This window comes from Arvicola amphibius, chromosome 11 (assembly GCF_903992535.2).
Source record: "Arvicola amphibius chromosome 11, mArvAmp1.2, whole genome shotgun sequence".
Classification (NCBI taxonomy): domain Eukaryota; kingdom Metazoa; phylum Chordata; class Mammalia; order Rodentia; family Cricetidae; genus Arvicola; species Arvicola amphibius.
Genome location: NC_052057.2, coordinates 46626013 through 46653862, shown reverse-complemented (window position 1 = coordinate 46653862; position 27850 = coordinate 46626013). Strand labels below are relative to the sequence as shown.

The 27850-nt window shown below is 43.8% G+C and overlaps 1 protein-coding gene across 9 annotated transcripts in view; it reads left to right on the top strand.

Annotated features, from left to right (window-relative positions):
- Pld1 (phospholipase D1) overlaps nucleotides 1-19662 on the top strand; it is a 209617-nt gene extending 189955 nt beyond the window's left edge. For all 9 annotated transcript variants that reach the window (XM_038347016.1, XM_038347015.1, XM_038347018.1 and 6 more), the window contains 3 exons: nucleotides 4875-5028; nucleotides 15192-15309; nucleotides 16832-19662. In XM_038347016.1, coding sequence (XP_038202944.1) covers nucleotides 4875-5028; nucleotides 15192-15309; nucleotides 16832-17056 — 497 coding nt within the window. In that variant the 3' untranslated portion in view covers nucleotides 17057-19662. The remainder of the gene's footprint in view (nucleotides 1-4874; nucleotides 5029-15191; nucleotides 15310-16831) is intronic.
- Nucleotides 19663-27850: the final 8188 nt, after the last annotated feature.

The following is a 27850-nucleotide window of genomic DNA, read 5'->3' as shown; positions in this document are numbered from 1 at the left end:
CAGTGTGGTTTTATTTTAGTCATGTGCCTTATTTATCTAAACTATGTAAGCTAATATTTTTTGTTTTCTTAGATCTTAGCATACTTTTTTAACATAATTTCCAATTCTATCTTTGTTTATACACTTTTGTTTGCTGCATATCTCACAGGGCTGTTCCTTTCTTTTCAACTGTAACCACTCTCCAATTTGCTATTTTTATTTTCTCTACTATTGCAAAGAACTGCCCTCATTTTTGTTAAAAGCACATTCATTTCCGATTTGCTGCTTTCGTAGTTTGTTTACACTGAGGCCTCGGTTGATTCCCCAGTGTAATCCTGGAACTGAGAACACGGACATGTTCAAGGCTGGGCGCTTGTCTGGGACCTATCTCCACCAATGTGGCACACAGGCCTGCAGGTGCATTGGTCCCCTCGGGATCAAGCACAGTCCTCTCCAGTCAGAGGGACTTACCCTTAGGCCCGCGGCTCCTTAGAGCCACAGGTGGATTGTGGCTCTTCTTTAGGATGAGGGATTTAAAAGTCTTCACTCTGCTCACTAACCCTCCTTTAAGTCCCTTTGGAGGTTCTTCAGCAGTAGGCAGGGCAGAGCCTGTGTTCCCACAGTGTCCTTCAGCTGCTCCCTGCAGGGCCACCTGCTCCCTCAGAATTTCCTTCATGCCAATTCTCAGGACTGTTGTATGTGGTTTTTGTCCTGCCTGGTTCCCATAGTCATTAAATCCCAAAGAAATCACACAGAGCTCTACATTAGTTATACACTGATTGGCCTAGTAACTCAGACTTCTTATTAACTCTTATATTAGCCTATTATTCTTGTCTATGTTAGCCACGTGGCTCGGTACCTTATTCTGTGAGGCAGTCACATCTTGTTTCTTCTGTGGCTAGGTCACGGCCGCATACTGCATCCTCTCCCTGAATTCTCCTGTTCTCCTTGCCCCACCTCTACTTCCTGCCTGGCTACTGGCCAATCAGTGCGTATTTAAAATATAATTGACAGGATACAGACCGTTGTCCCACAGCACAGGAGTGCCCTCAGTGTGGTGCCAATCAGCTTGCTCCCTCACATCCTCCTTCCTTTTCACCAAATGATCTTTCCTATCACATTTCTTTTCTTCTGATTCTTGGGACATTTTCTGCTGATGAGAAAATAGAAATTAATTTGCTTGGAAGTAATAATAATCACTGTAAAGGGAATAAAATGTTGGAAATGTAAGGAAGATATTCATAAAACATTTAATTTTCAAAACACATAAGGAGCGGTTGTAGAAGTGGCTCCGGCTGACGGTGAACACTGCTCTTGCAGAGGACCTGGGTTCAGTTTTCAGCACACACGTGGAACGGCTCTCAGCCGCTAGTAACTCCACCTCCAGGAGATCTGATGAGTCTGGCCTTAGCGGACACCCTGTCACACCTATCCATAGCCCCCCCACAGACCACACGAGCGCGCGCACGCGCGCGCACACACACACACACACACACCACGTGTGCATGCACACACATCACATAATAAAAATTTTAAAACGCTTAAGGAACTCCTTCAAATGAAGAATGGTAAATCTCCTAGAAAGCTGGCAGGGGAATTTACCGCAGTGCCAGGAGAGAACACCCAGGCCATAAAAGAAGACACTCGTGTTTGTTCATATAGGAATGGTTCTTAAAAAGACCTAGATTGGCAAAAACCAAAACATTGGGCCATCCGAGCATTAGCTGGGCTGTGAGGCCAAGGAAGTGCCCAGCACTAACCATCACTGCCGGGCTTCACTCTCAGGCTGTGAGGTCCTCTGCTAAGTTGTTACAACTGTGAAACCTCTTGCCAGGAGACAAGTTCCTGTCTGCCCCATTTATTTTTTTTCTCCCAGCTTGGGATTTCTGTGGGGGAATTCCCATTTCTTTGGTACCCATTGTTTCTCCAGTCTGGTAGTCAGGGTGAGAGACAAAATCTTGCATTCCTGCCAGGCCTATTTCAGTGGCTTGTACAGACAGCACCTACTCCTGTCTCTAACATTTCAGCCCACAATGCCAGGAGTGTACTCCCGCCCTTTGGAGTTGGGGGCTGCTGCAATAGGATGGATGGATTCGGGGCTAATGGATACATATGTGGGGGTTCCAGTCTGGCTCTCATCCACAGAGTTCTGATCTTGGCTAGAGAAGCACAACCCAATCTTGCAGACCCAGTCTCTGAGTGGTCTCTGCTTAGGGAAGGAAGAGAGAGAAGTCCCAAAGAAGCACGGGGAGTTCCCTTCATGCACCTAGGAAGGAATGCATGGGCTGGAGAGGGGGGATACAAATGCTGCATTCCAGCAAATTCTCCCCACCTGCAGCCCAACATGCCTGGCTAAAGATCTGAGCAAGTGCAACAACTGACGTGGAAGGGGGAGGGTTCCACACCTGAACAAAGAGCTGCGGGCCACTAAGGAACACTGAGGGTGGGAGAAAGAGTCTCAAGGGATGAACCCCCAGTTAATTACCCAGAGCCGAATGGTCAGCCCCGGGACCATATACATTCAAGTCACACTAAATGGACTAGGAAGGTTGTACTTATGCATTTATACATATAACAGTATCATTATTGTTACACTTATGTGCATATATAGCAATTAAAAAGAAGACATAAATTTGAGAAAAGACAATGGGGGGCATGGAAGGGCTGGAAGAAGAAAAGACAAGAGGGGAAATCATGTGATTATATTTTCATTGAAAAAGTTAGCAAACCTTATGGTGTAATGCTAAAGCTAATTAGTGCAAATACATGCTTTTCCTTGACCCGCATTAATATATTGTGAGGAATCAGGCAATAAGAAAGAGTGTATTGTACACATCTGAAATAAAAGACTCGTCCTTGCCAAGGGGAAGTCAACATCCTTGGGGAATTGAGGTTTTATCTCTAGACCAGGTGGCCTTGAACTCACAGAGGTCTGTCTGCCTCTGCCTCCCGAGTGCTGCGATTAAAAGCCTGCGGCACTACTGCCCCAACTGAGGTTTCAAAATATGTAGAAGGAACGGCATGGCTGCGTCCCGCCACCCGGCTAGCTTTACACCTGAAATAATTACATGGAAATTGTATTCATTTAAACACTGCCTGGACCATTAATTTCAGCCTCTTATTAGTTAATTAACCCATATTTAGTAATCCGTGTAGCACCACAAGGTGGTCACTTACCAGGAGAGATCTTAACCTGCGTCCATCTCGGAGAGGAGAGGTATGGCGACTCACTATGGCGACTGCCTTCTACCCAGCATTCTGTTCTGTTTACTCCGCCTACCTAATTTTCTGTCTTATTAAAAGGGCCGAGGCAGTTTCTTTATTAACCAATGAAATTAACACATAGACACTCCTCCATCAAAAATAGAGGGAAGGTGATACCAAGGCTACAGCCTGCCACACAAGCAGAGGTGGAGGGCTACAGCTATCGAGGGCAGACCGTGACTCAGATTAGCCATTGACTGGGAATGCACGCCTGGCATTTAACATTCCTTGTACAACTTGAAGACTAGAAAGATTGTTCTGGTTTTTGTTTTTTTTCAAACAAGAACAAAAGCCCAACTTCTGTGCTGAGCCAGTTGATGTGCCTGTTTTCTTTGAACTCTCCTTCATGAGTCAGTCAGCTTCCTTTGAGATGCAGGTAGAAACCGGAAGTATATGAAACAATAAGGATACATTGTTTCATAAACAAGATAAGAAAGCTCCAGTGTTAACTAGTTTAGAGTCTCCGGATTTTGTTGTAATAGGCTTTCTTGGACTGCCAGCCCAAAATTATAACATGGAGATTTAATATTAGTTATGAATGTTCGGCCTTATCTTAAGCTTGCCCCACTAGCTCATATATCTTAATTTTCTCTTCATCTTTGTTTTGCCTCTGGGCCTTTTACCTTTCTTTCCTTTTGTGTGTCCTACTGTGTCTGGCTGCCTGGCTGACCCTGTACATCTCCCTCACTTTCTCCCTTATTCTTTCCTTTCTTCTCTTGTCTCTCCTCTCTTATTCTGTCTGCCACCCTCACCCAGCCCTAGCTATTGGCCATTGAGCTTTTCATTAGACCAATCAGGTGCCTTAGTCAGGCACAGTAAAACAGCAACATATCTTTACATAGTTAAACAAATGTAGCACATCTTTTCCTCCCTTGAGACAGGGTTTCTCTGTAGCTTTAGAGCCTGTCCTGGAACTAGCTCTTATAGACCAGGCTGGCCTCAAATTCACAGAGATCCGCCTGCCTCTGCCTCCCAAATGCTGGGGATTAAAGGCGTGCACCACCACCGCCCAGCTCCTAGTTAAAGTTTTATTCCACAACATTTTGTAGGGCCTTTTTTTTAAAAAAAAAAAATTATTATTTCATTCAGGGACACATAATGGAAGAAGGCATCAGATCCTCTGAATCTAGAGTTACAGAATGTTCTGAGCCACTTGACATGGGTGCTGGGAATGAATTTGGGTCCCCAGCAAGAGCAGGAAGCACCTGTAACTGCTGTGCTGTCTCTCCAGTCTGTGAGCATTCTTGTTGGCTCAGCCCTCATGTTTGAAAGATGGCTGTAGATGAAATCTTCTGACATCAGTATCCTAAGGATGGAAGAGATAGTATAAAGTTCTGCTTTCTCAGAAGCCCCTTGGAAGCTATCCTTCATGTTGTCTGGAACTATGTCAAATGCCATCTCCTAAGCTAATCACTGATAAAGATGGTGACATTATGATTCTAGGCTGCTTTAGAATGATCAAAGGTCTTGCTTGGGTTGATCCTAAGGAGGCCCCTACCTCCCTAAACTACATCTTCCCTAGACATCTTTGACAAAATTGGGGTGTTGAGAGTCAGGAAGCATGGGGAAGGGTTGGCCATTGGCAGTAGCTGTTAGGAGAAGCTGTCCACTTCTATTGTTTCTCTGTTTAGGTTCTGCCAACATCAACGACCGGAGCATGCTGGGGAAACGAGACAGTGAGATGGCTATCATAGTGGAGGACACAGAGACGGTCCCCTCAGTCATGGATGGGAAAGAATACCAAGCTGGCGGCTTCGCCCTGGAACTTCGGCTGCAGTGCTTCAGGTGACCCCCACAGAGCCACGCTTCTGCTATGAGTCCCACAGCCCCAGTGTGGGGCTCAGGGCGACCTCTCCCTTGGCCCTCCTGCCATGCCAGATTCCTTTTATCTAGAACAATGTCTCTCAGAGTGGAGGATATAAACAGTAGTACAGAAATGATTCTAAATATACACACATGTTTTAATACCCTGTCATCTTCATGTGTCATAGCACAAACTACCATTTAAAATGTAATCAATTTAAGGTCAGGCCAGATCAAACCATCTAGGTAGGATTTGTTTAAGTTTTTAAAAGTAACTTCACATTTTTTTTTGTTTTTTTCGAGATAGGGTTTTTCTGTGTAAGAGTCCTGTCTGTCCTAGAACTCACTCTGTAGACTAGGCTGACCTGGAACTTACAGAAATCACCTGCCTCTGCCTCCTGAGTGCTGGGATTAAAGGTGTGGGCCACCACTGCCCGGCATAACTTCACTTTTGAAAACCTAAATAAACAGATCTTTCTGCAAGTAAAGGCACTCCCCACCTAGCCTGAAGACCTGAGTTCAATCCCCTCAGCTCACAGGAGAAGGAGAGAATCTTCCAGTTGTCATTCACATGTGGGAACCACATGGTAAAATAGAGACCCAGCTTTCACAAGTTGTCCGCTGACCTCCACCACAGGCACTGTGACATCAACATCCTCAGGCATATAAAATGGATTGCAAGGACAGAATAAGCATTGCTAAGAGTATCCCAGTGGTTGCTGGCATCAGATGTAAGTGCGAGCACTACATTTCCACAGTTTAAAGAGATTCCAGACAGGAGAGATTTTTGTCCTTCCTCAAGACAGACAGGCCACCAAGGGCTATGACACAAGGACTGTGTGACCCTATGGGAGTCAGAGCTGTTGTTGGCGCTGGCTCAGGTTAACTGCCCCAGCTCCCCCAGCCCCTTTAGTCTGTTATCAACAGTGATCCTCCTGAGCCTTCTAGATCACATCCCCCCTTTGATCCCTACCATCTAGCTCCTTACTGCACAACTAATCCAGGAGCAGGCGAATCTTTTCCAGATCCACACGGTCTGTCAACACCTTACCGCTGTCCCAGCTATAGACGCTGTTAGGAGGTTCTTATGATTCCAGAGCTGCCCTTGCTGTTTTGTCATTTCATTTGTGACCTATGGGGGTCGCTGTGACCCCCCAGGGCCAGCAGAGTGCCAATTTGCATGAGGCAAGAAGGAAAACATGCTCAACATGCCTTAGTTAGCCAGTGTTGATTCAAACTACCCTGACCCTGAGGAGTTTATTTTAGGCATATTTAAGTATGGTGCAATTTTGAAAAAAAGTCTCCTGGTGTAACACAATCCCTTGTGTACAAGGAAGTGTGATTACACCAAAGCAACTCTTTGCAAAGTGTGTGCCTTCTTCCATGAAGATGGGCTCTACAGAGAGGCTACATGTTTTATCTTAAGGGCTAGAGAAGGATCCGGTGTGGTCTCAGTCATACAGAAAGCCTAGAAGTCATCTGGGCTGTTTAGCCATCTCTTGTGGTTGTGGGAGTCTGGTGAAGCCCCTGGCCATACAGATCATGCAAAGGTCACCTACACTGTTAGCCACCTCCAATCCTGCTTGTGGGATCTTGGTATGGCCTGACCCTACAGATACCATAAATCACTAGGTTATTAACTACCTCTGTCCCCAGGCTTCTGGGTGGAAAACCAAGTTCTACGTCTCTTCCACTGGAAAGAAAATCCTGCCTTTTGACATTCCTGTTTTCTTAGTGCTTGTCTGTGGGAGGGAGCAAGGACCTTCAAGCTCCCAGTAGTGGCCTCTGTGGTGAGACACACCAGGTGCTCCTGATGTACTCAAGGTTTATGCTGTTTGGGGGAGGGACCTACTGTGACTTCCTGGGGGAGGGACCTACTGTGACTTCTGGGGGAGGGACCTACTGTGACTTCCTGGGGGAGGGACCTACTGTGACTTCCTGGGGGAGGGACCTACTGTGACTTCCTGGGGGAGGGACCTACTGTGACTTCCTGGGGGAGGCCACTGTTTTCATCTTTCGTGTTGTAATGGTTCATTTGGAAACTGACTCTCACACAGAAGAACATGTATTAGGCACTGCACTCCTTATCACTTCAGTGGCTATCGTGACAGCCATCTTCCTTCTTCCTTCAATTCTGGCAGACTCGGCTCCCTAGATAAAGCCTCATTCCAGACAAATCCAGTCTTTGCTTTCAGTTCAAAGAACTCAGCAGAGGCATGCCTCAAGATATGTCAATACCTTTCCACTGCTTTTACTGTGGGGTTTGTCACCTTTATTACTAATTGCTTGGCCCATTGAGAATTCTTTCAAACCACTGGTATTACAGAAAAGTGTTGTTGATTCTTTTTGTTTAGCAGGGGAGAATTTAAAATTAGTGCCCTGATAATCACCCCACTGACTTCCTACTACAGCATATACAGGGAAATAATTATTTCACTTTTGAAGCTGAAAATGTATGTCATGTCCTTTCTGTTGTGGGCGAACCAAAGTATTCTCTTTAAAGTGACGGGCTTCTTTATATGGTTTTAGGCATATACTAATCATAGAAAAACAGGATTCTGCTTTACAACCCATTTTTCCCTTGTAGAAATTTAGAAAATATAAAAAACCAATAAGAAGGTAAATTCATTTGTAATTCCACCTCCCAGTGCCAACATTTTTTAAATTTTATTTTTAAATTGATACATAAATTGCAAAGATTTATGGAGTGCTGTGTGATGTTTTTGTATATGTGTTCATTGAGTAATATCTAGATCAGTGTGAGAATCGCTTAGATGTTTTACTGCATGTTTGGGCAGTGCTGTGTTTCACACGTGGAGATCAGAGAACAGCTTCTGGCAGTTAGTTCCCTCCATCCGCCTTGCCGAGGCAGGGATCTCTGTTGTCTCTGTCATGGTGAAGGTTCCAGACCAGCTGGCCTGTGAGCTTCTGGGAGACTCCCCATGTCACTGTCGGAGTGCTGGGATTAAAGACGTGTACCACTGCCTCAGGCTTGCTCGGTGGGCTTTAGAAATCCAGTTCAGGTCTGCAGGCTTGCATGGCAAATCCTTTTCTGATGAACCATCTTTCCAGCCTGCGCATATGTATCTACTCAAGCCTCGGACCTTTCTTTGTGAGAAGACCATTCAAAATCATTTCTTCTAGTTTCTGGGAACTATATAGTCTACCACCACCCAAGGTGTCCCATGAATCACACCAGAACTTGTTATTCAATCTACAATGACTTAGTTCCCATTGACCAACCAGGTTTCCTGCCCCTTCCTTGTTGCCCCAGCACTGGCAACCATCATTCTGCTCTCAAACATCTATGAAGTCTTGCCCACGTCCCATCTACAAGGTCAAACCACCTTTGTCTTTCAATGCCTGGCTTATTCCTTGATGATCACTCGCTCCGTCTATGTTGCCATAAATGATAGGCTTTATTATATGTGATTGAATAGCATTAATTTGTATGGATGAACCACATTTTCTTTATCCCCTCATCAATTGATGGACACTCAGTTTGTTTCTGCATAACAATATGGGGGTGCAGTTGTCCCTGACATACTGAAATAATCTCTCTGGAGATAACAGGACTGTGGGTAGGATGCTACAGCTCTCCATTTAATCATCTGATGAACCCCAGGATGGGTTCTCAACTTCAGCAATATAGTCAGGGTTTCCTCTCCACAGCTCACAATGTGCTAACAATTTTAACATTTGGCATCTAGCATTTTACTTTTCCCCCAACATGTATGAATATATATTGCATCTATTTTAAAAAAACCAAAATTTGAACCTTGCAGGTCCTGAATATTCTTAACTTCTAAAGATTTGTGTGTACATGCATATGTGCGTGCACATGAATGTGAAAGTCAGAGTATAACTTGTACAAGTTTCATGTGGAGGGTCCTGAAGATCAAATTCAGGTCTTCTGACTTGGAGGCAGTCAACTTTGCCGAATGAATCATTAGGCCAGCCCCTGAATATTCTTTCTTTTCTTGTTTTTCTTTCCTTTCCTTTCCCTTCTCTTTCTTTCTTCTTTTTTTCCTTTCTGTTTGTTTTTTTATTTTTTTAGACAAGATTTCTCTGTGGTTTTTAAGACTTTTTAAAAATGTGTTTATTAGTCAAGAATACTTGCTCTTTTGTAAGTTTGCCTGGCCTTTTTATGCTCTTTGCCCATTTTTCTGGAATGTTTAACTTTCTTTTAATGACTACTTATTTTGTTGAATATGATTGAGCAATTTTTCTTATTTCTATTAAGAGTGAAATTATTCAGGTATTATTAACCAAATTTATTATTTTTCTTTTACCTTTATATATATAGTTTCTGGGAACTATATACATACATACATATATCTCCAGTCTAAGAAGATCAACAGTTACATTTGGATTTTACTTTTTGGTTTTTCCTAGTATGTTTGCATTCTACATTTTGCATTTAATGTTTGTAGCTTCTTTTTATTTATTTACTTATTTTTTACCTTGAACTCAGAGCCTTCCTGTCTCAGCCACTTTGGTGTGGAATTTCAAGTGTGCACCGCCCTGCCTCACAGAGTAGCCTGTTTTAGTGTAGGAAATGAGACAGCGTCTCTTGATTTTCTTTCCCTCAACAGGTCAAAAGGTGTGTGAGATCGTAGTTTTTACCTTTACCTGCTTGTGTTTAAACATTTGCTGTTGTGCCGCCATACCTTGCTAAAAACAAAAACAAAAAACTCTTTTTTCTTTTCTTTCTTTCTTTTTTTTTTCTTTTCTTGAACTCACTTTGAAGCTGGGGTGACCTTGGACTTTGGTCCCCTGCCTCCACCCTCCAAGCGCTGGTGTGACAGGTGTGCCCCCACATTCAGGAGTTTGCCTGATGCTAAACGCTCCTTTATGACACTGCCACCGCCGTCCAGGTGACTCTCCTCCCATTTCTGTCGCATCACATTGAGGGTCTGTTTTCTTACACACCAGTGCGACATCATTTTCTTTTTCGTGGCCTCAGCTTTACTGTTACATTACGGTCACACAGCTTCCTCAGTGGAGCATGCTTTTGGAACACATTCGGACATACTAAATATTCCTTCTTTCACATGAACTTTAGAACTATTTACTCAAACTCCAGCATGTCCATAGTTTTCTTTTTAACTGGCAGTGTAGCAGATTGACGTCTTTGTCGCACTGAGCCATCTTACTGAAGAAGAAGGCAAGGGCCTTAATTTATAAAGTGTTATATTCTCTGCCTTTCTCTCTTTCTCACATATGTGTGCATGTTTATGGGTGTGCATGTGTCCGTGTGTGTGCAGGTGCCCGTGTGTGTGTACATGTGCCCGTGTGTGTGCAGGTGCCCATGTATGTGCAGGGCTCGTGAGTATACATGCATGTGGAGGTCAGAAGACAACTGCGTGTTCTTCCTTTGATGTTGCGTGTTTTTCTTTTTGAAGCAGGGCCTCACTGGCCAGAAATTCACCAATTATGCCAGGCTGGCTCCAGCACGCCGTGTCTCACTAGCCACGCCAATTACACCAGGCTCTCTGGCTGACCAGAAGGCCCTTGGGATCTTCATCTCTCCAGCACTGGGGTTCCCAGCACATACCACTGTGTGTTCGGGGGACTGAACTCAGGTCCTCATGCCTTCAAGGCCAGCCCTGTACCAGCTGAGCCATCTCCCCATGCCAGTTTTTTGTTCTTTACTGAAGTTTTAGGATTTTCATAACAGAGGATGGATCTTTAGTAAAACTTCATCTTTCCCCTTTATACTTACCCCAACCTTTCATGGGAAGTTAATTCCCAGGTATGTTATTTTTCCTGGAAATTTTCACACTGTCTTAAAAGGCTGTTGTTTTTGAACAATGGTTTAAACTTTATCCCATTGGCAGATACAGATGATATGCTACAAAGCACCACAGAAAATGTCAGTTTCCCCTCGCTTTATTGGAAGTATCCCTGAAGATAAACATTGTAGCCTAGGGCACAGCCATTTTCTCACTTTAGCATGCAGCTTCAATCCATCTTCCATCTGGGCTCTTTATGAATAGAAATTCAGAGACACATTTCAATGTGAAATCAATTCTAAACAGAGACAGTATCAACCACCAGGGTTCTGTAGTGACTGTCACAACTATGAGCCAAACAGCCCATTAAACCCTAGAAAAGTATCCAAATTGTCATAGATACAACCATCACTCACCAGAAGCCATCGGCTACCAGGCGAGCTCAGAATCACTTAAGATGATAGCTGTGCAGAGCAGAACGCACAGAAACCATTTTTTGTAATGTGTCTGTCTTCCTAATTTTGTGGATAAATATCAAATATGTATGGGCATAAAGTCAAAGTCATTTTTTTTCAGACCTTGTTCTCAGAAGATTATCCAAACTTTTTCATGTACTTTTGTTGTTCATTTTCATGTGGTTAAATGCTGAGAAGAAAAAGTACCCTAGAACTCAGTGTTGCCTGTTAGAGACTTATTTAAATAGCTTTCCTACAAACCAGTCCTTAACTCTTAAGTTGGTGGATACATTATCTCACCTCTTGTTTAAAGAATAAACTCAAGGAAATACCTCTAATGCTTGGTTTTCAGCTTCTTCAATGTGTCCCAAGTTATGGAACTATCCCCAACTGATTTATTGCCATAGCCTCTCTATTCTTCAGATTTGTGCAATAAAGTTTTGCTTGAATTCTCAGCAGCTAGCCAGGGGTGTGCTGACATTGTTGGGGTCATTTTCTTACAGCCATTCTCATGTAATAAAAAACAAACTTTATTTAAAGTAGAAATAGAATTTTTGAGGCTATAAAATTGAAGAATTGTGGTATACCCCTGGCATTTGCTTTAGAGAGACTTTATGTAGCAGAAAAGCACAGAATGAGATGGAAGTGGGCTGCCTTTAATACCTGTGAAACAGACTGAACTTTTGCAGGTCGTTGTTGGAGATGCATGGAGAGTGTTTGGTGCCGCACAGCTTGTCCTGGAATAAGTCCCAATAGTCTTTTTTCTCTTTTCTTTTTCTGGTTTTTTTTTTGGTTTCTTTTTTTTTAAGATATGATTTCTTTGTAGCCCTGACTGTCCTGGAACTCTCTCCACCACTGCCTGGTTTCAGATATTCTTTAACCCAGGAATTTTCATTCTGGAATTCCTCTCAGTGATTGCAGGAAATCACCAAGTGTTACATATGGTGTCTAAACTGCATCATTATGATTTTTGCTCATACTAATAAGATATTGGAAATGACACAACGCCCATCATAAAATAATTGGTTACATAAGCTATATGTGCTGGGAAACTCTGTAACCTTTAACAATGACGTAAGTCCACATTTGCTGCCCACCCAGAGAGGATAACACCAGAATGGCATCCATATTACTAAGTCAAGGTCACCAGGCTAGTTGTCTTTCCTGTTGGGGTGACCAAATAACGACCAGAAGCAGGCTAAAGAGAGTTTACCTTAGCTCACAGTTCAAGGGACACAAGGCTACCATGCTGGGAAAAGCAAAGCAGCAGGAACTTGTGGTGTCTGGTCCCATCAGGAACAAAGGAAGGGGAGGAAGAGGGAGAGAGGGAGAGAGAGGAAAGGAGGGAGAGAGGGAGGAAGGTTGTGGGGAAAGGAAGAGAGAGAGGCAAGGCAGAGGCAGAGTGGGGAGAGGGAGGGAGAGAGAGTTAGATAGATGACAGATGACAGAAAGACAGACAGACAGACAGACAGACAGACAGATGCGATCAAGACCTGCTGCAGGGACACATTTCCAGTGTCATTTCCTCTCCTAAAGACTTACATCTTGGTGGGCGGTGGTGGTGCCGCCTTTAATCCCAGCACTTGGGAGGCAGAGGCAGGTGGATCTCTGGGAGATTGAGGCCAGCCTGGTCTACAAGAGCTAGTTCCAGGACAGGTTCCAAAAACCACAGTAAAACTCTGTCTCAAAAATCCAAAAAAAAAAAAAAAAAAAAAAGAAGAAGACTTCATCTTGAAGACCCCACAATCTTCTGATCCAAAACCATGACCCCACTGGCAATCACGTGTTCATACACATGACTCTGTTGGCGACATTCCATACTTAGATCACAGAAGTCAGTTTTGCCTAAATTTGACAAAATTGTCCTTGTTATATTTTCCCATGTGGTTATGGAACCCTTTACAAAAATAGTTTTATGGGCACATAAGTGAGAGCAATTCAAAGGTTGGTATTTCCAGCCAAGCCCTTCCACCCTCCAGGTCCCTTTAGCAAAATACCAATCCAGTATCACCACGTGTGTTTAAATGATGGATCAACAGGCTCAGCGCTGAATTCCAAGTCTCTTCATAGCAACTGGACCTACACACAGAATCCTCCATCCTGGCAAATGACAGTGCCACTTAACTGCCAATTGTCCTCAAGGGCAACGTGTTTTCTAATTACTACTACTGTACTGTGTGTGTGTGTCTGTCTGTCTGTCTATCCATATATATATTTAAATGAATCTCCTCATCCAGCTGTTATGTATGTATGTATGTATGTATGTATTTATTTATATGCAGAGTCTCATTCTGTAGCCCAGGCTGGTGGCCTGAAAATCACTGTGTATACCAGGCTGTTCTTGAGCTTGCATCCTCCTGCATCTGTTTAGAAGTTGTATTCCAGTCCATAAGCCAGGTCCTCTCACTCTTTTGTCTGATGTCATCAGTGAGATGTCCCCTCTCAAGCATTTAACATCAAAACCAGTCCTTATACGGCCCGTGTTCCAGTTATTCTGTAGTTAGCAAAGATCTCCGCTGTTTGCTGAGTTCACATGAGAAAAGCTTCGTGTAAGCTCCAACGCTTACTCCCAAAGCAGAGTCTCCTGAAGTAGTCGGCTGCTGGAAATGCTGTCTTATCTACAGATGTTTTAAAGAACGATGGTTATTATGCTTTCTTAATATGGCTTCTGAATCTTACCTTTTTTCTGCTTGGTGTTTTCTTGCTATTACACATGATCTCTTGATTATATGTGATCAGTTTAGATGATATCTTCACGTATGACTTTTTATGTCAGGCACTCACGGAGATATGAGAGTAGCCAAGCCATGCTCTCTCAAAGAATTTGTATTCTATTAGTGCCAGATGGACCTGCTGAGAATAACAATGGCATAAGAACAAAGCAGGTGAGGAGGACAGTGGGGACGTGCCAGACTCCCCAAAATCACCTGCAGGGGCAGACGGGGTCTCTGGAAGGACTCTGACAGAGTTTGTTCTGAGTCTTTAAACATCGCAGCTACTTTGGACTCGGTGTGGTGGTTTTGTTTTATCCTATATTTTATTATGTCATGTTTGGTTGTTATCTATTAGAAGCCTGTTCTTTTCTAATGAGAGACAGCAGGGGCGTGGATCCAGAGGGGAGGGGAGGAGAAGTAGGAGGGGAGCTAGGAGGAGTAGAAGAGGGAGAATTACAATCAGGATACATTGTAGAGAAAAGAGTCTATTGTCAATAAAAGGGAAAAATGAGAACAATGAAACCCAAAACAGTTACATCTGGAGCTGGTCACCCAGCCACCCCCATCTCTCCCTTTTTCAGAACTCACCCTGTTTGTGACAACTGCAATGACCTCTTCTTGCCAGGGCTGACAATTCATTCATTCATCAAATTTAACTATGTAAAGAGAAGTCATGTTTATCTTACTCGTTTGTATATGCAAGAGTTGAGCATAGTGCTTGACCCAAGGGATGGGAAGGAAGATAAAAGGGATAGCCCAGTAGGATCAAAATGGAGTAGGGAGTGCAGGAGAAGCAGGGGGAGGGGGAAATTGTGGAGTGGGGAGTGTAGGAGAAACAGGGGGCAGAGTCTGAGGGAGTGGGAAGTGTGGGAAAAGCAGGGAGGGAGATGGAAGGTCACATCCCTTTTCCCTCTGTACGAGCTACAATAGGCTTCTGTGGTCTCTCCTGCTTTAATTCCCTTGTCTGTAGAATGGGCATGATTACAGCTGGGCTTTAGTGAGATAGTCCTTGGAGAGGGCCCCTCACATTGCCTTCTGGACAGTGTTTGGGTGCTAACCTAATGGACAAGGGTCTGGCCACATTACAAGGATTCTTTTAGAACAAAAGGAGGTTTTAATGGGTTTCATGGCTTCTTTGTCTTCCCTTGGGAAGATCTCTGTCTCTGTGGGTGATCTGCCTTGTTGCTGTCCCTGGGAACTCCTTATCTCCATCACTCAATTCGAAGGCTTTTGTATTTCAGGCTTGTCCTTGGCTATCTTTCTGATCCAAGTGAGGACCTTCAGGATCCTGTAAGTGACAAATTCTTCAAGGAGATTTGGGTTTCGACAGCAGCTCGGAATGCTACCATTTATGACAAGGTGAGGTTTACTTTATCCCCCACTCCCTACCTTTTTTTGTTCATTCTCATCATGATTTTGTGGAGACAGGAAGAATATTATTAGTATAAAATAATCAATATGCCACCATGTTGTAAAGCTATCTTTTTGTAGACATTGAAATACAGCAATCAAAGGGCTAGGGATGTAACTTAGTTGTTGGGCCCTTGCCTAGCATGCCCAAGGCCCTGGGTTATCACTTAGAAGAGGCCTTAGTGACATCCTGCCCACAATAGGATGGACTCTCATCAACAGCATCATGAGCACATGACTAAGCAGCTTTTGAAGGTGTTTAGTGACAGAGAGGAGATAGATCGATAGGATCCAAAGATGAGCACACTGGTACTCAACCCATCTCAGTTGCTTACCCGTATGTGGTGGCTTGGTTCTCCAAGCCTTCCTTTCTTGCAGTTATTGAGGGTTAAGTGTTATTTGATGGTGGATAGGTTACCTCAGATTTGTTGACCATCTGTGTGAGAAGTTGGGTAAGAATGTGTCCTCCTTCGGGTATCCTAGAGCCCCTTCTGGATAGTCATCTTCTTAGTGGGACAGATGTTGCAAATCCATCGTACTGCCTGTTCAGCCCTTGAAATTGGGGAGAAACAGAGAGAAAAGACATTTTGGTCACAATGGGATAAACCTTCACATGACCCTGTGGAATTATGTCTCTTGGCTATGGGAATGATGCTGAGTCTGTGGGTTCCTGTCCTCATTTTTATCCAATGCCAACTGAAATATGCAGGGTAAACTGCTGTGGTGTCCGGACCGTATATCAGTCAGCAAAGTGTTAGATGCTAACGACTGTTAACACTAATTGAACTTGCAATTTACCCCGCAGACAGGAATCTTCAGTGAAACTCAGGGATGGTCATTTTAGCATTTCCTCCCCAGCATGAGTTCCTCACTGCCAGTTTGTCTTTATTCTGTGGCTAATGAGCTCCATAGATGATAGAGTGAGAATGTGGGTGTGGGCTTTTGAAATGGAAAGGAGTCTCACAGTGTCTTTGTAGCATAAAAAACCCAGCAACTATACTCAGGTGGTGGTGGCGCACGCCTTTAATCCCAGTACTTGGGAGACAGAGGCGGGTGGATTTCTTTGAGTTCAAGGCCAGCCCGGTCTACAGAGCTAGTTCCAGGACAGCTAGGGCTGTTACACAGAGAAACCCTGCTTCAAAAACAAAACAAAACAAAACAAAAAACAAAAACAGAAACAAAACAGCAACTATGGTTGGTTGGTTTGGTTGGTTGTTTGAAACCAGGATTTACTACAATAGCCCAGCTGATCTTAAACTTAAGATTCTCCTGTCTCAGCTCCCATGTGCTGGAGATTACAGGCAGGCATGTGCCACTATGCCCAGATGTAAACAGTAACCCTTCAGCCTGTGCTCTGGCATAAAATTGTTTCATAAAACAAAGCTTTTGCCTGTTGGAATGAATCTCTTCCATAAGGACCGTGTACTTGCTTTGAAATAAGTAACTCCGTTTCCAATTTGTCTTCTAACAGGTGTTCCGTTGCCTCCCAAATGACGAAGTACACAACTTAATCCAGCTGAGAGACTTCATAAGCAAGCCCATATTGGCAAAAGATGACCCCATTCGTGCCGAGGAAGAACTGAGAAAGATCCGAGGCTTCTTGGTGCAGTTCCCATTTTATTTCTTATCTGAAGAAAACCTGCTGCCTTCTGTCGGAACCAAAGAAGCCATTGTGCCCATGGAGGTTTGGACTTAAGAGAGACTTCTTTGCAACCCAAGGACTTCCAGTGTGGAGACCGCATTGCATATGGTGACCTCCTAAGGGCCTCACAGCCAAAGTCAGGCCTGAAGCACTCCTGGGACCAAACCACTGGACTTTCTGGAGAGGCTGAGTGGGACAAGGGTCACATTGATGAAAGGACACTCAGCATAAGCAAGCCTTCATTATTCCTCCTGCCTGTCCTTGAGGAAAGTGGTTATGTTCTTGTTGGTAGTGTTGTTCGAACAATACCAAACACAGATATCAAAACCTATCTCCTTTGCTAACAAGAACCTGCCTGTAACTGGGATCCAAGTTGCCAAAAGTTGCCTAAATTCTCTTGTTCTCCTCTGATGATCATCTGTGTAACTGGGGCCTACCAGGCATGCCCTCAGCTTGTCCACACAGCTCTGTTTAAGAGATTGCGTATCAGGGAAAAGTGTGGAGAGCCACTTTCAGAGTCCTCAAGATTCCAGATGAGGTTGTGTCCTTCTAGTTCTGATGTGAGGGTATAACTAAGCCAAGAAGTTGCTTTTTGTTCCTCTTCAGTCACCGTTGCGACAAAACAGGCTTTGCCTATGTACCCTCATTAGGCACTTCTGAGGAGAGCAACGGTGCATTTTGACAACAGGAAGGCATTAAATTCCAGTGCTGAAGAAGTTTCCCTTGGTTTCCAAAGATATTGCCAAGTTGTATCCTTGTCGTTGAGCCCATCTGATAAAATCTGTAAACACATGCAGGGTATGCCAAAACATAGCAACAAGATAAACACAGAGAGAATCTCCAAGGTGTCAGTGGGGATCCAGTTCAGAGAAAGGACAAGCTTCTCCGTTTATAGAATCCCTGTTCTACTTAGCCACTGGATTGACCAAAAAGCTCGATTTCTCCATAAGCAATCCAGTGGATGAAATTAGCCTTCCAAAAGAATCAGAGGCATCATAATGCCTTTTAGCTACAAAGCAGGAGTCTGGCCTTATTCACCCTTCCATTTTCCCACTACATCTTCTTTAGGGGAAAAGTGGTAGGTTGTAAAGATGAGCGGCTTTGCTTACACTGAACACTGATACAGTAACATTCCAACACGACTTCCACAGAAGTTGCAATAGTGATTCACTTTGTCCCCATGTGAAATGTAGATATCCACTTTTCCTTTCAGAGGGTATAGTGTCCTTTATAGACCAAATTTTAGAGTTCCTTTCACATCTTAGGAGCATCTATGGATTCCTACATGTCCTTTGGGTGTCCTCTTCAAAGCAACTTCTGACCCATGTTTTGATAAACAAATATGCTGATTTGAAAGATGACACACGACCACAAAGCCAGTGTTATTGCTTAGTAATAGAGTGGCACTCATGTCAAGGGAGGATGGAAACATTCCATAAATGAGGTGGGATTCGTAATCAACAATGAAAATGAATTATGTTTTTATGAATAAATAAATTATTTCTTATATGGCCAAGGATGGTGACTATGCAGATAAAGATAAGATTACATTTAAAATATTCAATGTGCATGGAATACTTAAAGATTTATGGTATTTAAATTTTAAAAAAATCTTTAAAACGTTAAAGTAGCTAACCAGCTGCTCTTGGTTTTGTATACAATGTTCTCATAAGAACATAAAGGACCAGTAAGGGCCCCAAATAAATCATCTTCTTTGACCCTTCCACATTGTATAGATGAGGGAACTGAGACTTGTATTGGAGGAAGGGATGATGGAAGCCGCCCAACAGATGTGCAGTAGGCTTCTGTAGCCAGTGTCAGCCTCTCGTCGCTTCATGGTCACCCTGGACTGAGGACATGCAACTTGCTGTTCTGAATCCTGTGAACTGTGTTTATTTGTCTCTGCCTGCCAGAATGGGAGCCACACATAGCAGGAACTTCATGGGTTCTTTAGTCTTCAGACCCTGAAATCGTGCCCAATGCAAAGGGGTGCCAACAAATGTTTGCGGAGCAAATATCTGATATAGAAGAGGGAGCCAATGAAAACCACACTGAATCTTCTGCTGGTAAACTTCTGTGGCACGTTTTCCCACTGCATCTTCTCAAAGATAAGATGCTTACCTGCAAAGAGATTTACGTGGAGGGGCCTTGTGGGAAATTCAATGTGATGAATACCTTCCTGTGGTAACTGTTTACAGAGTCCAACTGTCTACCAAGATGCATGGGACATGGGCATGAGCCCGACCACAAGCTCATTGTCTGCCATTCTTGGATGCCACTACTGCCTTCTGGAACTACAGCGCCATATCTGATAAAGACTTTAAAATGTTAATAGTCTGTGTCTTGAGAAGCTGTTTCAGATCTGCTCAGCGTTTCAGATTAACCACAATCTCTTGAAATGCCCATCAGTGCCCACCTAATGTTCTGCCAATCTCTGTCATAACCTTTGTCTTCAAGAGGCCAAAAAGTCTATTGTTAAAAGAAGTGAAGAGTAGGTGCTTGTGGGAGCTGCTGTGGACACTCAGCAAGCCTAATGCTGTGGTAGCAAGTGGGGTACAGCGGTTCCCTTCAAATCAATGGGGCGGTCTTAATCCTGAGCCACAGCGCAGCACAGAGCAGCTGAGAGGACTGATGGTGAAATAAAAATATTTGTTTTTAAAGTGCTTTTCAAAGAGGATTTTTGTCAGTAGGTGATCACTTGTGGAGAGTTCATTTCTGATGTAAGAACTTGGGTAAGAACATGATAGAGTTGTACTATACCCCGAGTGAACACAGCTTTAAGACATTTGCTAGTGTGCGCTGGGAGAGCCGCTTCTCTGCAGAGCTGGTTAAGTGCCTGTTGTATGAGCAGGAATGCCTGAGCATGGACTTCTGGCAGCTGTGCAAGAAGATGGCCTTCATCTGTAACCGGAGCTAGCACCGTGCAGAGGAGACAAGTGGGTGGGTCCCAAGGCTGTTGGCCATCCACTAAGCTCATTCCACAAACTCTCTGTTCAGTAAGAGAACCTGTTTCAAAATGTAAGGCAGAGAGCAAAAGGGAAGGAAGGCACTTCAGTGTTAGCTTCTGTACTTCCAGACACGCACACACATGCACATTTTCATGCACGCATACACAAAATCTACATTAATTTTAAATTATTTTAGGTCAGGATACAGAGTCATGGATGTTATCCTGACATTTTCATATACAGGTGTCATTATCTTTAGTTCTCATTTGTTCCCCTCCCCCACTGCCCTTCCCCACCCCCTCTGGCTGGATCCCATTGCTCCCCAGTGCCCTCTATTTCTTCCTTTAAGAATCTGCAGTTCTTCCTACAAGCATTCCTTATCCCGAACCAGAGCTCTTCTTCAAAAAAAAAAAGATTTATGCTTTTTATATTTATATGTATTTGTCTGGGAACATGTGCCATTTGTGTGTGTGTGCCCGGGGGTCCTCAGGAGCTAGAGTTACAGGTGTTTGTGAGCAGCTTCCTCCTATATAAAAACCATTTGAGATGAGAAGAAAGCTTCCTGGAAACCGAAATCAGGCCTGCTGCTAATCTACTTAGACAACACAAGTCCAGGATCAGGGGCCCGGTCTAGTCAGTGAGAACTTCCACGCCTGTCAAAGGCCACCTTGTCACCATGTGACCCCTGCTTGGTGTAGCAAGGGACTGGGTCAGGAGAGGAGGGGAGAAGACAGAGAGAAAGGGTGAGAGAGAGGGGGGAGGGAGGGAGGGAGAGAGAGGGATGGAGGGAGGGAAAGGGGGGAGCGCTGCTGGTTCCTGTTTGGCACAAGTCCATCACAAGAGCCATCACCCTTATGACTTCTAACTAAGGACCCCCAAAGATCCATCTCCAGCTGTCACACTAAAGGTTAGGGATTCAGCAGAAGAATTTGGGGGAAAAGGGTGCAAGCATTCAACGTAGAACAAACTTCTGAACTCAGTCATGTTTAACTGACTCTTTCAGCTTCCAACAATCACTATTTTTTAACCTGGACTGTTGCTCTTTTTCCTCCTTGAGCCAGGTTTGGCAATGTTAGTGTTTCAGTTGCTGTCACCCTCTGTGACAGAGGTGGAAGGGACCCTTCATGACCCCTCAGCTCCCTCTACCCTCTCTTCCGTGAAAAGAGGGAGAAAAAGAAGGATCCTCGCGTGAGCTCATGAATGTATCTTCATTTCCTTAGAAGTCTGTCTGAGGTCAGTGACCCTTGGCAGTTTGTAATCTGAAGTGAGCTGACCCAGCCCTCAGCCTGGAAACTTGAATCTGGAAGAGTTCTGGGAAAGATGCTCAGGGGATCTAACACAGAATAAAAATTCTCTCTCTCTCTCTCTCTCTCTCTCTCTCTCTCTCTCTCTCTCTCTCTCTCTTCTCTCTCTCTCTGTGTGTACGTTCATGTGTGCATGTGCGTGTAATCAGAAGTACTCACTAACCCATGTGTGCATATGTAAAATGTCTTATTCTATTGCTATCCACTGTTTTTTGTTCCTTTATTTCTTTGTTTGCAGACAGGGTCTCTCTGGAGCTGGGGATGCCATTTTTGGCTAGAATGGCTGGTCAGTGGGCTCCAAAGAGCCCCCTGTCTCTGCCTATGCATTGGCGCCTGGCTTTTCCATGAGTTCTGAGCATCTGAGATCAGGCCATTGTTCTTTAACAGCAGGTACCCTACTCACAGAGCCATCTCTTAGCCCTGATTTGAGAGAGAAGGGGTGTAAAGAAGAGCAAGTGCCATAATGTGATTCCTCATGATGATTTTATATACACATGAAATAGTCCTGCTTCTCACAGGATTGGAAGGATGCAGTATAGCAAGGCAAAGTGGGTCCACTCCTGGGTCTTTGTAGGTGGAAGCAGAAGACCCTCAACTAAACAGTGAGGCCCAGATCAGCCTGCACTACAGAGGACCAGCCTCAAACACAAAAATAAAACCTAAAAGCATCTAACCTTTCATGGTTTAATTTAGATTTATTTTATCTTTCTTTTTTACCGTTTATGTTTATTAATTTTAAAAGCAATCAAACATTGTGTTAAGGGAAATTGTTGCAATGGTCATCTTAAATTTCAGGTTTTAAAGTCAGGTTGGACAGCAGTCCAAGCAAACCATGGATTTGATTACGCACTGTTTCCAGGCAACAGTCATTTTCCACATTTTCCACTCCATTCTAGATAAATGCCCTTCGCTGTGTGTTGTCCTAGGCTGCTGGATTCCGGGAACCTGGACATCATGTCCTTCTCTGGACTATTCTACTTAAATTAGTCACAGGAAATATAATGAGGCCAACACACTAACCCACCAGTGTTTTCAATGCAAAGTTGATGTCCTGCAGCTGGAGCACACGCTGTGACACCAAGTGCAAACGCCAAGTGGCCACGTCAGTGGCCCTGTCAGGCCTCTGGCTGAAGGCTTCTCAAGTCCAGACTGACCTCCTAGTTTTGATTTGGCTTTGACTAGAATGACGCCACACACAGTGCCTGGCATTCCTTTATGACACCCCATAACTAATAAATGTTACCTGTCTCTAGGTAAAGGCTTTCTGGTCCTTCTTCAGAAGACCCAGACAGGCCACCTTGGCCAGCAGACTCAGGGAACTAATGATTTTCTCCATCAGCAGAGTTGTTCAGCCTCTCTGTCCCAGGACCCAGAATCTGGCAATGTGTTTGTCTTAGGAATGTAGTCACGTCCCTTTGGGAACAAGACTCACATGGTTTGGGTTCTGGGAAGATGTGCTGGGCTGAAGCAAGCTTCCCCAGCCGAGTGCTTATAAGCACTGCGGCTGAGCCTGTGTGCAGCTGGAACGCTGCGCAGGGTTGGGGTTCTCTTCTGAGAATTAAAATCAAGGAGTCTGTGTCCCTGGCCGTGCCTTCCCTGGGGCACTGAAAGTGGTACTAACATCTGGCTTTGCTGTGGAACCAGAGCTTTCTGGACATAGTACCTTGGTTGTTTTGTTTTGTTTTGTTTTAGTTTGTTTTTGTAGGATGGAAGTATGAGTTCATTATATAATTAAAATTATGATATCATCAGTGTCTGTTTGGAGCTTATTTCTCATTCTGTGTGGGGCTTTCCAGAGCCAGGGTCAATGGAGCTGAGACAACGATGGTACCACGTGTCCTGACATCCTGTACACACCAGCGGAGCCCCCAAGGAAGGCTAGATTTGGAATCACAGCATTCTCTGGACCACAGGCATCTTGCATGGGAGGCACAAAGACACAGGGACTGATTATAACCTTAATCCTTTAGTTTATTCCAAAAGATGACTATGGCATTCAATGATGACACATTGAACAATATCTCACCAAAGTACTGGGGAAAACTCAGAGGTCAGACAGGGTGCCCACAGCCCCGTGCTTGCTTAGTAAGAAGAGTGTAGAGCATTTCCACTCTCAAAATAGTGGTGACCAGAATAAGGGGCAACTGAATGCTCATGGAGAGAACAGCCAAGACTGTAGAGTGAATCATGCCGTTCTCTGAGGACACCAGGGAAGACATAATCACCACACACGACAGTAACAGCTAGTATGAGGAACTTTCTGGGCTACAGCCTTCTCTGAGCATTTCACCCTATCCTGGTTTTCTCGACTGGCCTTACCACTTTTTCAACTCCCTTAGTTAGACTTGGAGGTGCAAGAATGTCTCCCCTCCAGGCTCATGTTGATATTTAATTTCTGTTGAATCAAAGTGACATATGGAACCTTCCTGAAGAGATGGCTAAGCCATCAAGGCTCTGCCACTGAGAAAGGATTGATGCCATTACCAAAGAGTAGGCCAGCAGCAACAGGAGTGGGCTCATGAAGACCGAACACATTCAATCCAGTTTTCTCTTCCTGCCTTGAGTGAGCTCACAGCCCTTCTGCTGTGTCCTAAGGCAGCACACCTGGCCAGATGTTGACATGTGTTCCTGGACTTCCCAGGCTCCAACACTGTGGAAAAAATTGATTTTTATTGTTTATAAATTCTAGTAGCAGAAAGTGGAATAAGACAGCAATCAAATGATAGTAATTTCCAGGTGGGGGCGTCTAAGCAGGAAGGAAGGCAAACACAGGGACTGAGGTAAGAAGATGCTAAATGTCTTTGTCTACGTCTATTTTACATCCATTGTTGATGGAAGAAACTCACTCCTGGAGAGAGAGAGAGAGAGAGAGAGAGAGAGAGAGAGAGAGAGAGAGAGAGAGAGAGAGAGAGAGAGAGAGAGAGAGAGAGAGAATTTCTGAAATTCTTCTGTACTTGTTTTAAGTGCCTGGGAATGGAGCCCAGGGCCTCAGAGATGCCAGCAAGTACTTTCCTTTGAGCTATATTCCCAAATTACCTTTCTACATTATTCAGAGAACAGGGATTCTTGTTATTTGCGTTATGTTATCTGGTACAAAGGCTGCAAGCAGGCCTCACAGGCCTTGCCTAACCTGCAGATACATTTAGCTGAAACAAGCAATGTTGTCTAACATTGAGGATTAGTTACCAAACTCAAATATGGGATTTCAAGTAAACTTTTGGTTGTTGGGCTTTTGGAAAGCAAGATATTTAGATACAAATGGCACAGTACTGATTCCTGCAGGAAGTGAAGAGTTCTTCCTTTTATGGGGACATCTACTGGCCAAGTCACCAGAGTGCTCCCCATGAACCTTCTCTGTGCTAGACCTGGGACTTTCTTTGGCAGCTGTAAATTGGTGCCAAGATGTTGCCTATCTTTCCACCCAGGCTCCAAGAAAACCACGGCATCCTCTCTTCGCGACTTAGTTATGCCACCAGGAGAATGAGAGACCACGTGGAGAAAAGGGATGGGATGACAGCCAGCATCAGTCGCTAGAGGCAGCGAGAAAGCCGTGCAAGGCCAGCCAGATCCAGTCGAGCTACCTAGTAATCCAATCAAAGAATCCTGCAGCTGAACTCAACCCAAACTAACTCATAGAATCAGGAGCAGTAAGATTAGCACTGTTGTAATGCTGGAGACACCAGGTTAGCTCACAGGTAGGGACAAATCTCATTAGGGCACTCTGACTATCCTATTGCAAATTTAATTTCTCCATGACCTCATGCTATTCAGCTTCTAGTCTTACCACGTGAACCACATAACTTTTTACTCTTCTTGTATAACACATTTATAATAAATGAACATATTATAAACATGCAACTTGATGGATTTCCACAAGTTTAACGAATGCCTGATCAGTACCCAAATCAAGAGGGCATGGGAAAAAAAAGAAAGAGACTAGAACAGACAGGATTAAAGGAAAAAAAGGAAAAGAAGGAGAAAAGGAACGTGGAGAAAGACGAAAAGGAGAAAAACAGGAGCAGGAAAGAAAGGGGAGTGGGAGGACTGGGTCCCGCTTCTGCTTGTCTGTGTTCACGTCACCTCACCCCTCGGGTCCAGTCAGAGCAGTCAGAGATTTCTGATGGCCGTTCGGCCTGAGGTGGTTGTAATTCGTCCCTGTAAGCAACTGCAGCTAAATTCGCAGGTTCACAAGTTGGCTGAGGCTGGAATATTTTTTTTTACCCTGTCATTGCTTTGCGATCTTGAGTGAACAGAAAGATGCCCTAGAAAAGGTCAAAGAGCACTGCTACTTTTGGGGTTCCCCTTGCACAAATTCAGCCTGTTGTCATGAGGCAGGGGGGAATACAGGGAGAGGAAGAAGTTGCCAAGGGTGAAGCTTTCAAAATGAGAAGATCTGCACTGAATAGCTTCAAGTAACCAGGGGCAGGCTGAGGGCTTATGCAGCCTGGCATCAATAGGATCAGGTAGAATGAGCCTGTACCTTCTCATGATAGTTAGTATAGACATTTTGGCCAATAAATGGTTTCTTCAAAGAATTAAACAGAATGGCCTATGATCCAGCAATCCCATTTTTGGTGTGCTGTATACATAAAGGAAATAAGAACACTACTTATTGTGATTTATATGAGAGATATCTCTGTAGGCTCAGTACCTGGTTCCCAGTTGGTGAGGCCGTGTGGGAGTAAGGGGGGTTATGGAATCTTTGGAAGGCAGAGCCTTGCTGGAGAAAGTATGGCACAACAGCAGTGTTTGAGGGTTCATAGCCTTGTCTTCTGATTCCCTGTGTGAAGATGAAATGTGATCATTAAACTTCCTGTTACTGCTGCCAGGCCTGCCCAGACTTAGTGGATTTTGTCCCTCTGGAACTACATCCAAAAATTAGCCCCTTTCCCCTCTGCATTGGCTGTCGGGGTATTTCATCACTCCAGAGAGAAAGTAGCTAGCACAGTTCAGCAAAGAGGCCTGTGGTTCACGTTTATTATGGTTCTACTCACCAAAGCTGAGGTGTAGAACCAACCTAAGGTCTGCGATGGTCTTATTGGAGGCGGCATATCACTGGGGGTGGATTTTGAGGTTTTGCATGCTCTCTTCCTTTCTCTCGGCCTCCTACTCACAAGTCAAGAGACAAGAGCTCTTAAATGTTCCTCTGTTCCACCATCATGGACTTCGAACCTCTGAGACTATAAGCCAAATTAAATACTTTTAAAAAATAAGTTACCTTGATGAATGTGCTTTATCACAGCAATAGAAAAGTAGTTGAGGTAGAACTATCATAATAATAGCTGTGCTGTATACTTAAGAGGGTAGATCTTAAATTCCTTACCCATAAGTACTCATGTGAGATGATGTTTGGCTGCATTAATTGTTTATTATGTCTATGTATATAAAATTATATTATATATCAAAAATATGCAGAGTTTATTTTGAGATTATTTAAATTGATTTTTATTGAGCTCTACATTTTTTTCTCCGCTCCCCTCCCTGACACTCTCCTCCTCTTCAACCCTCTCTCAAGGTCCCCATGCTCCCAATTTACTCAGGAGAGCTTGTCTTTTTCTACTTCCCATGTAGATTAGATCCATGTAGGTCTCTCTTAGTGTCCTCATGGCTGAATAGGCTCTCTGGGATTGTGATTTGTGGGCTGGTTTTCTTTGCTTTATGTTTAAAGACCACTTATGAGTGAGTACATGTGATAATTGTCTTTCTGGGTCTGGTTTACCTCATTCAAAATAATGTTTTCTAGCTCCATACATTTGCCTGCACATTTCAAGATGCCATTACTTTTTTCTGCTGTGTAGTACTCCATTGTGTATATGTACCACATTTTCCTTATACATTCTTTGGTAGAGGTTTATTTAGGTTGTTTCCAAGTTCTGACTATGACAAAAAATGCTGCTATGAACATAGTAGAGCACATGTCCTTGTGGCACAATTGAGCATCCTTTGGATATATACCCAAAAGTGGTATTGCTGGGTCTTGAGGAAGGGTGTTTCCTAATTTTCTGAGAAACTGCCACACTGATATCCTAAGGAGCTGTACCAGCTTGCAATCCCACCAGCAATGGAGAAGTGTTCCCTTTACCCCACAACCTCTCCAGCATAAGTTGTAAGCAGTGTTTTGATGTTGGCCATTCTTACAGAGTGGTTTGATTTATATTTCTTTGATGACTAAGGATGTTGAGTATTTCATTAAGTGTCTTTCAGACATTTTATATTCCTCTGTTGAAAGTTCTCTGTTTAGGTCTGTACTCCATTTTTTATTGGGTTATTTGATCTTTTGATGACCAATTTTTTGAGTTCTTTGTATATTTTGGAGATCCGAACTCTGTCTGATGTGGGGTTGGTGAAGGTCTTTTCCCATTCTGTAGGCTGCCGTTTTGTCTTGTTGACCGTGTCCTTTGCTTTACAAAAGCCTTTCAGTTTCAGAAGGTTCCATTTATTAATTTTTGCTCTCAGTGTCTGTGCTACTGGGTTATATTTAAGAAGTGGTCTCCTGTGCCAATGAGTTCAAGTGTACTTTCCACTTTCTCTTTAATGAGGTTCAGTGTGGCTGGCTTTATTTTGAGGTCTTTGATCCATTTGGACTTGATTTTTGT